Source organism: Gracilinanus agilis, chromosome 3 (assembly GCF_016433145.1).
Source record: "Gracilinanus agilis isolate LMUSP501 chromosome 3, AgileGrace, whole genome shotgun sequence".
Lineage (NCBI taxonomy): Eukaryota > Metazoa > Chordata > Mammalia > Didelphimorphia > Didelphidae > Gracilinanus > Gracilinanus agilis.
Window position 1 is genome coordinate 257,689,791 of NC_058132.1, and position 16,402 is coordinate 257,706,192.

At 32.8% G+C, this 16,402-nt stretch overlaps 1 protein-coding gene across 2 annotated transcripts in view; it reads left to right on the forward strand.

Annotated features, from left to right (window-relative positions):
• LOC123239271 (sodium channel protein type 9 subunit alpha) overlaps positions 1-16,402 on the forward strand; it is a 110,732-nt gene that overhangs the window by 47,832 nt on the left and 46,498 nt on the right. For both annotated transcript variants that reach the window (XM_044666524.1, XM_044666525.1), the window contains exon 17: positions 7,165-7,285. In XM_044666524.1, coding sequence (XP_044522459.1) covers positions 7,165-7,285 — 121 coding nt within the window. The remainder of the gene's footprint in view (positions 1-7,164; positions 7,286-16,402) is intronic.

Consider the following 16,402-nt stretch of genomic DNA (forward strand, 5'->3'; position numbering starts at 1 on the left):
GCATGCCATTAAGCTGAAATATAGTCCTGCCAAGTCCATTGCAATAATGCAAAATTATGCACAACTCTTCCATAACCTGGTTATGGTTCATATCACAGCATGTTCTCGGGGCAGTGCATCATATTTTGTGATTCTCTTGCTGACAGTTCTTTGATACATCTATGTAATACTTTGACGTACTCAACTGCATGTTCAAACGGTTTTTACCATTTGGATTATAAAAGTGAGAAATTGGGTGTAACAGAAGCCATTAAAACACCATTGAACTTGAAGACTTTGGCCAATTAAACCCTTTTTTCCATTTTTGAATACACTATATATATATATATATATATATATGTATATATATATATATCTTGTATCACTTTTCCAATTTTTGTTCATTGAAATTTCATTTCCAAAGCAAGACATAGTTGGGGGAAAATGTTGAATAGAAGTCCATTTTTAAAGAATGCTCAACCAGAGTGTTATAACCTTCATTTTAGATAAAGAGGATTCACATAATTGGTATATGAATTCTGGTTTTACTGGACAAAAAAAATATGGCCTAAATTTCCAGCAGAAAGTGGTAAAAAAATGAAATAAGTTTTAAGAATTTTTAGTTTAATCTAGAAGACATCTGTTTCCTGGATCCAGCCAGATATTTCTGGTTAAAAAGAATAACTAGTCTTTATATAGCACTTAGCAAGCATTTTTTCAAATGAGGAAACTGAGGCTCAGCTAGTTTAAAGGACTTGCCCAGGTTAATGTAATTCAATTGTGTCAGAGAAGGGACTGGGTAGAAGTTGTAAAGAATTTAATTTACACTTGATGTCAAGTAAAAACTTCCTAAGAGCTCCTCAGAAACAGAATGGGTTACTTCCAGGGACAGTGCCACGTTACAGATCTTCGAAGACCTAAATAACCATTTATTTGGTTTGTTAGAACAGGGAATTCCTATAAGATGAATTAGATAGCCATTGAAGACTCTGACAACTCTGAAAGTCCAGAATTTAAATCTGCTTACTCCAAAACCAGTATCCCAACTATACTTTTTCAGAAAAGGAAACTGTAGCAATAAGATATGTAATATGCCATTTGCCCCAGATCACAAAGTGGGGGATTTAAATATCTCTGGGTTCACTTTCTTCTTCACTTTCTGCTAGATTTTATTTATGAAGGAAATTAAGGACTCATGCAATATTTCACTGTTGAATAAAATATGATATATTTATTTGTAATACGAGTTAAATACTCCATTTTAATCTTGTCATAATATTTGTAATTTAGGTTGACAAGGATCAGTAGAAAAAATAACAATCTTAAGTATTATATTATTATGTTTCTCAATAATTTATGAGGTGCGACGAAAATTAACATGCTTTAGATACAGCTATTCACTTTATTTCATTTAATTATTACTGCAACTTTATAAAACTACTCCATATTTTCATGCTAAGACAGCCTGTGAGTTATAGTCCTAGTTAGAATTTTAACAGTCATACTAAAAATGACTTAGATCTACACAGTTCCTTTCTTCTCAGTTTCTCAAATACCTTTTTTTTTAAATTAAGTCTCATATGTTTATTCTTTTTACAGGTGAAGGCCTGTCCCAAAATGTCTCAAAAATTATTTAAATTTTTAATAAGACCTTTCAGACATGGGGGCAGCTGGGTGGCTCAGTGGATTGAGAGTCAGGCCCAGAGATGAGAGTTCCTGGGTTCAAATGTGGCCTCAGACACTTCCTAGCTTTGTGACCCTGGGCAAGTCACTTAACTCCATTGCCTAGCCCTTACCATTTTTCTGCCTTAGAAACAATAAACAGTATTAGTTGTAAGATGGAAGGTACAAGTTTAAAAAAATTAAATAATAAAAGACTTTTGGGACACATTGGGTTTACATAAGTCAGCTAAAAAATACATACTCTAATTTGCCAAAGCTGCTACAGATTTCTTTATATAATGCTGCTATTATAAATAAATATGACAAGAAAACATGAGTATTCAGTTTCAACCTCAGTGGACACTTTAAATATTTGAAATATAATGGCTTTTTCTTTAAAATAGTTGTATTCTTGAAAATATTTTGTTTTATAATCCAGTTCATGACATCAATATAGCCTGCCATTGCTGTGACATCTATATCACTATAATCCATTTTGGAATGATGAAAGCATAACTTTATCAAAGATTAATTATGGGCAAATAAAAATACACAGCTTTAGATTGTGTTACTTAATAATGAAAAATGTGTTGGCACATTCTGATTTCTCTGTTTACTGCTAACTTTAATGCTTTATTTTGTTAGTATATTTTATATTAAAATTGAAATGTCTTAGAGGCAGTATTCCATTAGAAAACAATTTCTTTCTAAACTTTAGAAAAATTTATAGCAGGCTAGAACCAGTAAAATAAAAGTATTGCAGATTCCACAAAAGCCTACCACAAAAGTACTTCTATCTGGGAGTGAAATGAAAAGAGATCCCTTTTTATTTCTAACTTGACATACATAACTTTGAGAAAGTTAAGCATCTTTGTCAAGGTTACAAGAAAGATTTTAAATGATTTTTTAAACTTATGCGTTATTTTTTAAACCCTTACCTCCTGTTTTTGAATCAATACTAATCAAGACTTGCCCAGAGTCAGTGTTAGGGACCGTCTGTGGTCAGATTTGGACCCAGGGATTCCTATCTCCAGGCAAGGCTCTCTGTCCATTGAGCCACCTAGCTGCCCCCTCTTACATTTTACTTTTTTTTGCTTCTTCATATATTAACAAAATACTTTTAAACTACATACTAGATTACTTCAAGAAAACATGAATCATGGTTTTCATTTGGCTAAGAATTTGAAAATATTTTAGAACTTCTTTGAGAATAGCACTTTAAAATATATCATTTATCTTCAGCATATTTAAAAAAATTAGACTTAATGGATTTGGTAATAAAGCTTTTTAATGGGAATCTTTTTTAAAAATACCATAAGGTTGAAAACACCTAAATTCAGTGAATGCCATTGCTCATTTTTATATATTCTAATTTCTGTCATTATAGACAATATGCAAAACAAAACAGAAAGTCTTTAATTAAAGTTTATCTTTTTTTGGTGGTTCACAATAAGACATCTTGACCAAACTGATTGCATTCATTTGTGCTCATGTGATTCCCTGCCTTTATTTCACAACTATTCTAGTTAGGTCATTGAATTTTGACTCTACTTCTTGGCCTTTGCTTAGTTCATCACATTTCTTGTGTCTTTATGTGATTAGTCTGTTAGTTTCTGTCACTTCTCTTTATGTCTCAGTCTATCATGTTTCTCTGGCTTTTTCTAATACCTACTTTCACTCACCATACAAGAATCACTTGGATAGTCATGGCCCATGACCAGTCATAAGCAAATCAGCTAAGTTCTGTTGCAGCAGACTACTTTTGTTGCCAAATATGGAGAGGATTTAGTTCCACCAGGAATAAATTGGCCATTAGCTAAAGATTTTATATTCCATACAAATTCTTAAATCAGTGTGATATTCTTATCATTATCTTCACTTTCACACTCTCCTGCCATGTTTACTGCCAAGTGATGAAGTGAAGAAAAGTAATTTAATGGAATAAAATTAAATAGCACTGAGGGCTGTTTTAGCATTTTTATTTGTTAAATAGATTAGCATAATTAAAAAATAATCATCTTGGGATGAACTTTTTCTGAAATTAACCCCATTCATCGTTGGCTAAGAGACATCATCTGACACCAAGGCCAAATTAAAGGTCTTTCTATCTTGATAGAACCAGTCACCTGACATAGTCTTGATGTTATAGTCTTGGAAATCCCCAGGATCACCCCAAACCCGGATGAAGCATCAGAAGTCTTTTGTGGAAAAAAATATCTTCATGTGAACATTTTCAGTTTCCTGTTTTGACCTTTTGCATCTGTGATTTAATTTGTATAATATGTATTTAGTCCATTTGTGTATATCACAACCTCTCCATACAGTCTTGTCTCTAGTGATTCTTGTCTGTTTTCCCATAAATCATAGAACTATATGAAAATAGATTTGGAGCTGAAAAGGACTTTAAAAGATTTAATACTCCAATACCATAGTTTTACAAATAAGGAAACTTGTAGGTACTAATTAGAGTTGAGATGTGAATCTATATCCATTACTGCATATTTTAGTTTTCTTTCTATAATAAAGATAATCTTTTCCTCCTTAGTTGATATAGAATTCATAGTACAATAGATCATACAGGATAATGTTTGTATGGCACGTAGAATAGTGCCTAGCATAGTAGGGACTTAATAAATGCTTGTACCCTTCTCTCCTTCATAGTTATTATGGTAATCACACTATCAGTGTGACCGATGTGCACACATTGAATATTTAATGTCGCATACAAGATTAACTTATTGACTATGTGAAAACAAGTTGATTATTCTTTATCAGTGCCTTTTATAACAGAAGCATAACTAAATAGTGAATACTGAAAAAGATAAGATTAGAAAAAGCAGAATAAATAGTCCTTTTCCTTATGGAATGTTCATATTCTGTATATTTATTAAGCTATTTCTATAGCAAGTGATTTTTTATCAGGCTTGTAATCTGATGTTGATTTTGGAAAAGTAAGGTGACATACATTTAAATGATGCCTTTTCGTGGAATCATCACTGTGTAGTACATTCTAATTACTAATAATATTGAGTTTGGGAAATAATAGTTTTCTCTCCAATAAGTAGCATTGACATATAGTCCTGATTGTTATCAGCTCCGAATCAAATGAATTCCTACCGTGATTGATTAAAATAATAAAATTTGACCTAAAAAAGATTTTTAATGTGAACAACACCTTAAAAGAAGTATATTTTACTCTCTTCTTTAATTATCTTAGGATATGCTATATTTGTTGACATTTAATGTTAAAAGCAAAAAAGAATGCTCAAAACTGCATTTAAATTACACAAGTTGAATTCACTAACCAGCATCTAAAAATTCCTCCATTAAATATACATATATATATATATATACTTACATCTCAAATGTAGAATAAAAACTTTATTTAAGCCTATGCATATAGTTTAGCATCGGGGATTCTTAACCTTTTTTTGGGTCTTAAACCTATTTGATATCCTCACAAATGCTATGGACTCCTTGGAATAATGTATCTAAATGCATAAAATAAAATACATAGCATTACCAAGGAAACTAATTCTAATGAAATACAGTTACTAAAATGCTAAAAACACTACCCAATCAACCCAAATTTTAAATGGGACAATTATAAGAATGTGTATGTGTTTATATGTATCCATATGTTATATACATATATGCACCTGCATGTATATGTGTATGTATATATGTATTTGAACCTGTGATACGAGCAAGACCTCCCTCCTATGACCCATCTGAAAGCATATTTTCAGGATCTAAGAGCCTTAGGTATGGGAAAGGTATATTTCAGATATCTCACATGTCTATAGTAATTTGTTTCACTGCAGAATGGGCAATATCCCTTTGCACAACCTTGGTTCTAGAGCAAAATTTTAAATGCAGTTGTATATGTACATATGTGTTTGTGCACACACACACACACACACACACACAGGCTAATTATTTTTGTTACTAATATTGACACCAGTTAGACTTTTCTCTTTTACTCTTAAAAAAAAATCCTACCACTTAGCCCAGTGCCTGCTTTATGGAAGGCACACAATAATTGCCTATTGACTGACTGTTGACTAGTTTCTCCTGCTTGCTTGGTTCCCCAACCTTTGGGAAAGGGTATTCCTGGATATTCATTCACATAGCTCCTAGGTTCCTAGATTTCCATTTGCTTCTAAATTATGGATTCCTTCCATGTAACTTTTGTTATCGATCTCCTGAATCACAGCACAGCTACCTAGTGAGAATAATGCCTCTAATGCCTATTATAAAGTGAAAAGTGCCAGTACACCTGTTCTTCTGATCATTGGAGTTTCATGGAGACTGTGTCTGCTTACATCATTCCTCTCTCATACAGGATTTTTTATCTGTGCAATTTTGACGGATGTCATATCCCATGTGATAACTACATCATAATAGTCTAGCCAAAAGATGCACTCACAACTACTGTCATTTAATATAGTATATGCAACTGACCGTAAAAGCCTTCAAGAAATCATTTCAACCTAATGGCAAATATTAAATTGCAGATTAGGTTCAGCTAACATGTAGTTTTTTAGAATTCTGTTTGAGATGCATGGTTAACACTTAATTTAAGTGTACTAAAAATGTATCTATAATTCTCATTAGAAAATATTATGTGCCACATAGTTTGGTACTTTTAAATTGATAATACATGTATTTGTAAATGAATATTTAAGAAAGTAGCTGCTATTCTTGCTTTTATAAATACTAAATTAAAAATTATATTTTAAAAAGTTTTTATATTCCTGCTAATATATAGTATTCCTAACAAAAAGATTTTTCTATGCTTATTTACGTTTAGGCATAATATGGAGATGAAAAAATAAATTCTTTGTATTAGAATTAATTTTATGACCATAAGGAATTTAAGTTCATTACTCTCATCTGTAAGTCAATTATATTTGATTTCATTGAATCTTTGTTACAGAGCTCGCATGTGATGCTCAACTTAAGTGTACAAATTTAGTGCCTTGACTTTTTGTGTAAATGCTTTTAAATTGTATGGATCAAATAGAGGATATTGGAAGAGAAAATTTAATTGACCAGTTGAATTCTGATTCTAATGCTATGTATATATGTACATATGTATATATTTAATTCTAATCTATATCACCCTACCATATATTCTCTTTACATCAAAGAAGGAAGGATACAAATTGTCAGAACTTGCTCTTGATTTTTTTCTGATTTGTTATTTTAAAAAAATATTAGTTATTTAAAATGCTTTAGATAAAAATTTATTTTCTTTTCAAAGGTAATTTTAACAAATGTTTATTTTATAGTGCATATCAACAGAAATAGAAGCCACACTAGGGTATGGATAGAAAGATGAAGCAAAGACACATTGTAAGGTTTCTAAACCTTAATGTGTGCTTATACATTTCTATGGCCGCAGTATTGTTAAGTGTTTTGCATATTGTGTTGCATGCTTCTGAGTATGAAAGTCTAAGGGTATTTTGTTAAATTAATTCTAAAACATTTTTGTGGTTGGGGTTATTCTTTCTTTTTTAGCGAGTACACCGATCTAGCTCCTCTGAAGGCAGTACAATTGATAATGTTATCCCTGAGGACAGAGAAGAAGCAGTGGCTGAACCTGAAAATTCAGATGAGCCGGAGGCCTGTTTTACTGATGGTAAGAAGAAAATTGGCACTTGTTCCTGGTGATTTTGCTCTTCTTAATAGATTTCATTTAAAAAGCGATGTAACTTGATGAGACCTTTTTCTCTCAAAACATTCTAGAACCCTGGAATAGCGACTGGGTCATAACATGAGCAGGTATCCTATTTAAAACTGTATCAGTTAGGGGACAGCTGGGTGGCACAGTGGATTGAGTCAGACCCAGAAACAAGAGGTCCTGGGTTCAAATCTGGCCTCAGTCTCTTCCTAGCTATGCGAACCTGGGCAAGTCACTTCACCCCCATTGCCTAGCCCTTACCACTCTTCTGCCTTAGAAACAATACCTAGTATTGATTCCAAGACAGAAAGTAAGGATTTAAAAAAAATAAAATTATAACAATAGAGCAGGAGTGGTGAGTGACCTCTCAAGGTGATGTTTCCATTCATATTCATTTTAATTAGCCTTATACAACATGCCACTCTTTATATTTAAGTCATTTACCCATTTTGACTTTTTCTTGGTATAGGGTGAGCATATGTATCTTTTTAACCATTACCTTCCATCTTTGTTTCAATTCCAAGACAGAAGAGCAGCAAAAGCTAGGTGATCAAGTTGGTGTAACTTGTCTAGGATCAATTAGGAAGTGTCTGAGGTCACATTTGAACACAGGTCCTTTTAACTCAAGGCATAGTACTCTATCCACTGTGCTTTCTAGCTGCCCCTAACAGCATATATTTATGTAACAGATGCTTGGAGGAAAAGGATGGCTGGAGGAAAAAAACTGATTCTTATAACCTATCGAGAGCCTATTTCACATTACATGCCTTCTTGGAGAAAAGGGAGAGTGTGGGAGAGAGGGAAAGAACATGGATTGCAAAATATCAGAAAAATATTATTACCAATAGTATTGACATGTAATCTGAAAAAAATTTTAAAGAAAAAGAATGATTCTAACTCACCCAAATGAGGATGAGAGATTAAACATTGGAAGTTGTTTTGTTTTGTTTGTTTGAACAAAATCATCTGAAACCTGTAGTTAACCAGATCCATTTGCTGAGAGGTAGGTATTATGGAGAGGGGAAAATTCCTATGACTTCATTTTTAGGAGAACTCCTATTATAGAGATTTCTTCCCTAGGATTACCTTTTTCTGTAATTTGGAGTATTATACAGTTTATCAAGACTCTGAGATGTTAACTGACTTACCCATAGTAGCAAGGTTAGTATGTATGAATCAGTAGCAACAGGAGCTTGACTCCTTATATCTACAAAACTGCCTCTCAAAGTAGCACTCTCTTACCCCCTTCCCCTCAAATGTTATAATTGGATTAACAAGTCTGTGAAGAAAAACAAAAATTGTGATCAAATGATTGAAAACAGAGTAGTGTTTCACACTTCTTGAAATATGTGATGGAATTTGAAATCATTCCACCAATAAACTTGCTCTAATAGGCAATGTGTGTAAATACTAGTCTTGGAGCAAGAAAGCAGAACACAGTGAATAAAGAAGTGGATTTAAGAGTTAGAATGACCTGAATTTAAATACAGTTATGAACATTTCATAGCTGTCATTATGAACAGGTCAAGAAATATTTCTGAGCCTCAATTTTTTTATCATATGTTAATAACTGCTGAAAGATGCACCTTACAGGGTTTCTCTGAAGCTAAAATAAAAGAATGTATGTAAAGTACTTTGCAAGCCTTCAAACACTACACACTGCATACAGCTAGGTCCTAATTAGGGTGAACAGCAAATTCTAGGAAGAAGTCGCATTATTTGAATTGATACTGCAATATTTCCATTGGGCTACAACTATTGTGAATTCCAATAATGTGAGGTGATTCTCAGAAATCATTATTTGCACTAATAAACAGCAGTGTTAGTGTATATTATTAGTGAGAATAGGCAATATTGTGAAGTCTCTATTCAAATTGGTTGCCATAAAAAAGATCAGAAGTTCTAAGATTTCATTTGAGATGCTAACTTGCCTTTATGATCTCAAATGAAAGTCTCAGAGATAAAGATTGGAATCTAGTGTAATGAACTGTCTTTTGTGTATCATATTACTGCCTTTCTTTGTATATCCTGTGTTTATTGTAGAGCACAGCTTGTTGCTTATTGATTTGTATAGCCCGCCTTCAATGGGACATAAAATTCAGGTCACTTTTCCAATAGTGAAAAATTTGGGCTAAATGATCTCTTTGGTATCTTTCATCATGAAATTTATAATCTTACTTACTGATGATGAAACTCCATGAGCCTAATTCAAGAATCAAATCCCATATGCAGAAGAAATGCCAATATAATTAGAAAAAAGTGTCAGTTTGTGTTTTGTTCTAGTATTCTTGATATGAGTGTCATGTTACCATATTAAAATAGATTTGTGTATCTCAGAATTGCAGCAAATTTGAGATAAAACTATAGAACTTTTAAAATGAAAATATGATGATCTGAGATAAGGCACTCAAATATTTGTCTCTGTAAATAAAAGAAGGAGAAAGAAGAAAATTGTTGCAGAATATCTTACAAGGTTAATTCTAACATCCAATTATGTTCTCAGTTATATAATATTTATTAATATTGCATATTCATTTTTCTAAGATGTACAAAACCATATTAGAGTGGTAAAAACTGCTCTTAAATTTTTTTTCAAAATTTAAATTAGCATCATATAAATTTGGCAGTACTAATTGTCAGCATTATTAAAAAGTCATTTGGAAAGATTTTTTTGCCAGCTCTCTGCAGATTTTATTTAATGTGAAGAGTGCTACCACTACAAAAGGCTTGACAATCAATATTCCAGAGGGCAAATGATATCCTTTCCATATAATGATGGAAGAGCAAGTAGAAAACTATTGGTAATTCATAATTAATAGTTATGCCAATTTTCCAATAAGATAAAATATGCAAAAAAGAAATTTACCTAAAACAGAAAATAAAATTCCATTACACTTACATTTAAAGCTAGAAGAAACTGTTTAGAAAATCTAGCCATTGTATATATAATCTGTATATACTTTTCTTTATCTTCTAATTATTTTGCTACTACAAAACATAAATATCCTGGGAAACACATGGGATAGGGAAAGTAATAAATGAATCTGATTTCATACTACATTATACTTATATATCAGTAGCTTGAATGAGAAAATATATATAATATTCACTTCAATCTTTAAACTAGAAAGCACCATATAAATATTAGTTAATATTAGTGTTATCATTTTTATTATTCAAAATGCACAAAGTAAAATGAGATCTGAAGCTTGTTAGGGTGCTAGAATATCAAGTTTATAAGCTTATCTTGATCATTTATTTCTGATCCTTTCTATAACCATAAACATCCCTAACATTTATAGTGGCATCAAGATATTTAAAAAGGAAATCAGGCAAGGAAGAGAGTGTGAATAGACCAGATGAAATCCATCCTTACTGTTGGAAAAGTGACCTGAATTTTACATCCCATTGAAGGCGGGCTATACAAATCAATAAGCAATAAGCCATGCTCTATACCAGGGGTTGGCAACGTTCCCAAGCCATATCTGGCTCTTTTGAGGGCCAGATATGGCTCTTTCTGCAGGAGCCATAAAGTCAATTTTTTTCAGGTGCTGTTACAGGAGCGCACACTGTGAGCACTGTACGGCTCTCACGAAATTATATTTTAAAAAATGTGGCGTTTATGGCTCTCATGGCCAAAAAGGTTGCCGACCCCTAGTCTATACTAAACACAGGGTATACAAAGAAATAATTATACTACATAGCTAGAAAGAATGTTGGCATTAAAGTCAAAGAATATATTCTCAAAATGCACATAAACTTTGTATACCTTTTGACACATCAATACCACTTCTTCTGTCTTAGAACTGATACTCAGACTGAAGGTATGAGGCTGCTAGGGAGCCCAGTAGATAGAAAGTAGGGCTTGGGTAGGGAGAACCCAAGTTCAAATATGAACTCAGGCACTTCCTAACTGTGTTACACTGGGCAAGTCATTTAACTCCAAATTCCCAGCCTTTACTACTTTTCTACCTTAGACTGGATACTTAGTTAGGTATGGGTTTAAAAAAAAAAAAAGAAAAAAATTAGGGGCAACTAGGTGGTTCAGTGGATTGAGAACCAGGCCCAATTAATTATCCATCAAAAATAATATTTGTCACACCGTTATTTGATAAATGATGGATAATAAACAAGAGGTTCTGAGTTTAAATCTGGCCTCAGACACTTCCTAGCTGTGTGACTCTGGGCAAGTCACTTAACCCCCATTGCCTAACCCTTACTGCTCTTCTGCCTTAGACACAATACATATTATTGATTCTAAGATGGAAGGTGAGGGTTTAAAAAAAGAAAAAGAAATCAAAGCTGATGCTTTTGCCATTGGTGTTTGTCAAACACTATAAGTTGTTGGTTCAGCGACCCCTTTGGACTGCTTCACAGAGTACTCTGATTCAGATAGTTTTGAGCTGCCTTATCTGTCATATCATCACCTTAATTTCCAGTGAGAACATACTCCCTAATAATTACAAGGCTACATTGCTAAGCTTTAAAACACAGTTTATGTGATTTCATTTTAATTGCCTATTATAGAGTGAATACTTTAGCTAGATACGGAGAACACGAAGTTGAAAAACAATGCAACACCAACTCTGATGAACAATAATGCAACTAAATTTTTAGCCAAAAGACCTGGACTCAGAAGCCAGTTACACTCCTTGTCAATTGTGTAGCTGGTGAAATGAAACAGTTGAAAAGACTGAGTAAAAAAGATTGTCAGGCAAAAAGCATCATACAATTCTTAATGTTTAATTCTGAAAGTGACAACAGCCCCATCACTTTGCAAATGAGGCTGACTCAGGACTGAAGGATTTAAAGTGTTTTGTTCAGTTTCACAGGGTAAATAAGTAGCAAAACATATTTGAAACTATTTCCTCTAACTAGATGGGACTAGTCCCCTAGTGGCAAATGTGGCAAACAGACTAAGGAAGGTAAGGACGGAGAAAAAGCATTTAGAATTGGCAATGAAGAGGTCATTGGAAACCTTGAGTGTACAGTTTCAGTAGAGTTATTGGATCTGAGGCTTGGATTGCAGAGATGTTCAGCAATCAGTGCATATAAGAGAAGAGGTGATAAGACTAAGCTACAGATGGGATTAGTTTTCCCATTCCATTTTTATGATTCTGTTCTTTAAAACTGATACATTTTAGGGCATTTGATAGAATAGTACAGAGTGCCAGGCTTGGAGTCAGGAGGACCTGGGTCCATATTTGGCCTTAGACATTTCATAGACGGCCCCGGACACTTAGGAACAAGTCACTTAACCTCATTTGCCCAGCCCTTGCCCTTCTGTCTTGGAGTTATCTCCAGGATCTAAAATACAAAGTGGAACAAAGTATATGTTTAACAAATGCTTGTTAATTTATCATTTGAACCCACCATAGGTATTGAGGTCTCCTAGAAAGGTAGTAAAAAGAGAAAAGACAGAGCCTTGAGGTGTGCCCATAGTTTGAGGCAGGGGCAGGACATGGATAATGGGAGGAATGTTTACATAGGGGGTAAAAACCAATTAAAGAAGTATACTTGAAACTCAAATAGGATAGCATTTTAGAGAAATTCAGGTTTAGTTCTAAGTATATTGCTATGCAGATTGAAGCATACTATTCCTCACTTTATTTCCTACATAAATTTTTCTCTATCGTAAGCAATATGTGTCTTTTTTTTCTCTACTGTAAGCAATATGGCGAACATGGAAACATGTTGTATATAATATATGTACAGCCTATATCAAATTACCTGCCTTCTTGGGGAGGGAAGGGTAGAACACAGATTGCAAAATGTCAGAAAACAAAAATGAAAAATTGTGTCAATGTGATTTGGAAAATATACAATTAAAAAAAAAAGACTTAAAAAAATGTGCAATGTCAAATGTTCCAGAAATGTTAAGCAGAATTAAAACTGACAAAGGGACATTGAATTTAGTAACTTATATAGAAGAATATTGTGTAAGAATTATTCCTGTCTTCTAGGAACATTATAATCTGTAGGGGATATTATTGTTGTTCAGATCTTTTCACTTGTGTCCAACTCTTCATGATTCCATTTGAATTTTTTTTTGGCAGATACTGGAGTGATTTGTTATTTCCTTCTCTAGCTTGTTTTACAGATGAGGAAACTGAGGCAAATAGGGTTAAACTGACTTTCCCAAAATCACACAGTTAGTGTCTAAGATGAAATTTGAACTGAGGAAGAATAGTTTTCCTGATTCTAAGTACAACACTTTAGCCACTGTGCCACCTTTCTGCCCCTAGGTGATAAAACAATCAAAAATTTTATGCCCAATTATAATACATTAAAGAGTAACAAGAACTATGTGTGGTCCAAACAGAGGGCCCATCTGCTTACATAATAATGTCCTTGTTCTCCATCAGGCATGGGTAGGATTACTCATATTACTCACTAAAGGTATTCCTACAGTCTATTTTACACTAACCTCATCCTGATATTCACTGATATACTTTTATTCTTTCTAGGAAACAATTATTTCTTTTGAGCCAACCTCATTTATTCAATAAAAGTTTAATGTAAAACACATTTTGAAATATTATAGGGAATATTAGACTAAGGTATAGCCCCTGCTCTTTGAATCTTCAGGAAGAGGAGACATTACTCAGAGAATTGTAACAAAAGATAAACAAAGGTTGTGTAGTTCAGATAAGAGAATAAGCACTTATCATGGTGAGCTCAGGAAAAATATGGATGTTATAGCTTCTGAGCTATGCTGAAGCTATATGATATATACTTGTATTACAAATGTCCACATTTTATTTATTTCTTAAACCACCTTTTCCTTATGACTCCCCTCTGTACAAGATACTTTTGTTCTTCTGAGGAATACTTTCTCTCAATCCACTGAGCCACCAAGCTGCCTTCTAGATGAATACTTTCAAATTATTTCTTGTCCCCTCCATTTCTATCTTTAATTTCTCATTAAATGCCAGTCTCTACAGCTATGATTACAGCATAAACCTATGTCACAAACAGAATATTTGCACCATCCATCATTTTATTTATATCACATATGAGTATAAGTATTCACATTGGTAGGGAAATGTTCATTTTTTGTTTCCAGGAACTGAATAAATTCAGAATCAATACAAATTTATTAAATACCTGCTTTCTCTTTGATAATACTCCATTGCATTTTCTAAATGTGTTATTGTTTTTAGGGCATTTCAATATGAATAATGACATTACATCATTATGTAATCCATTTTGCACCCCAAATCAGTAGTTTTACATCTCGCAAATTCTATAACTTCATAATGGGAAGATATTTTCAAGACAGATACCATGATACCATTTCCTAAATAATTTTCAATGCCCACCAATTACTCAAGAAAAGACCAATTCAAATAATTCAATATCTAATGATTTTATTTGTTTTTAATCACTGAATATGACAAAGTTTCTTCTACAAGGTTTTTAAAAAATATTTTAAGTATGATTTAAAAGATCTTGACATTTTTGAAAGTGTTGAATCAGTGAACAGTTTCTGCTTTATTTTGATTTAAACTTTGTTGTTAATGCTTTTTATATTTTTCACAACATTATTGGAAGCCTTTTTGTTTTATTCTGAGAGCTTTAGTTACCATGATGAAAGATGAGATAGCCATTATGTAATACATATCAGAGCAACCTAATGAAGCTGCCCAAGAGAAATACCTTTTCCCTTTGAGACTCATTAAAATGTTTCAGAGGCTCTCTGTTATGTTTACATTTATTTAATAGCTTTTTATAAAAGGAGATGTGATAACATTGCTAGCCAGGTAGATTCAAATTCTCTTAGGACTTACTTTTGTCTGTAAATCAGACAAGTGGCTGAGTATTTTTGGTCCCAGGAGGAGAGAATAAAACTCTCTAAAGTGAAGTAAACCCAGAGGGCAATATTTGTGAGTCTTTAGCATATGAAAAGTTTTCTTACTTTTCTAATTGGGAAATGTATAAGGAGAAAATGTCTTCTGATTTCATATATGTATATCCCTTCATATATGCAGATCAAAACTCAGGTAGAACTTACTACATTTGTCTTAAAAAGCTACCTAGATCTCCAAGAAGTAAAGTTACCTTCCCGTGATCACAGAACTGTTTTCAGAGACACGATATGGTCTTCCTAAGAGTCCAGAATTCTATCTAATATAACACACTGCCTCGCAAGAAAACAAATATAAATAATTCTTTAAAATCAACTTAATTGTTTTCTTTCCTGACACTTATTCATAAAGAAAGTATACCCACCCTAAATATGAAATTTTTCATATTTATATAGAATTATTTTAAGTACTAAGAGCTATGTTACTATAAAATATTCTAATCATATTTTCTTCTCATATCTATATATACCTTCATAAACAAAAATCTCTAACTTACGATTATTTGTAATAACAATTAGATGCTATTTTTAACCTCATAATATTTTAATTAAGTTATAATTTTGGAAGAAATTATTTTTAGGATTGACCTTCCTTTATAGTCTGATTAATGATTAAATTTATTTAAGGAATATATGTACTTTGAATCACTCTAAATTACAATTTCCATGAATAAGAGTTTCATGGAAAGAAATATTTCTAGGATTATGCTTGAATATTTGTGTGTACTTTCTTGACAGAATTTTCTAGACCCAAAAGGCCCAGTTTACTCTGAGAGACATTTTTCTCTCTTAGCTCATATCTGCTATCCAAGAGACTGGGGAAAATATATGCTTGGTACTCTTCCCGTAAGCTGAGGCCTTACAAATACAAATATCATTCACAATAGTACAAATTGTTTTTTATCTTAGATGAAGTGGGGAGTCACTAAATATTTTTGAGCAGTCAAGTGGCATGGTTATACTTATGATTTTGGAAAACTATTTTAGGCAACTCTAGAATTGAAGGGTTTGGGAGATAGGTGTATTAGAAGATCAGCATCACCTATCTCTCCCCCCACCCCCCATTTAACAACAAATGCTCTCAAAATGGGTTATTAGTGATAATCCAGCAGCCATAACAGAAGAACAAAAGATGCCTCATGCCAAAAAATAATGAGCAACTGAAGCCTAATTTTTTTAGATGGAATTATGGTGGTATCTTTAACTGT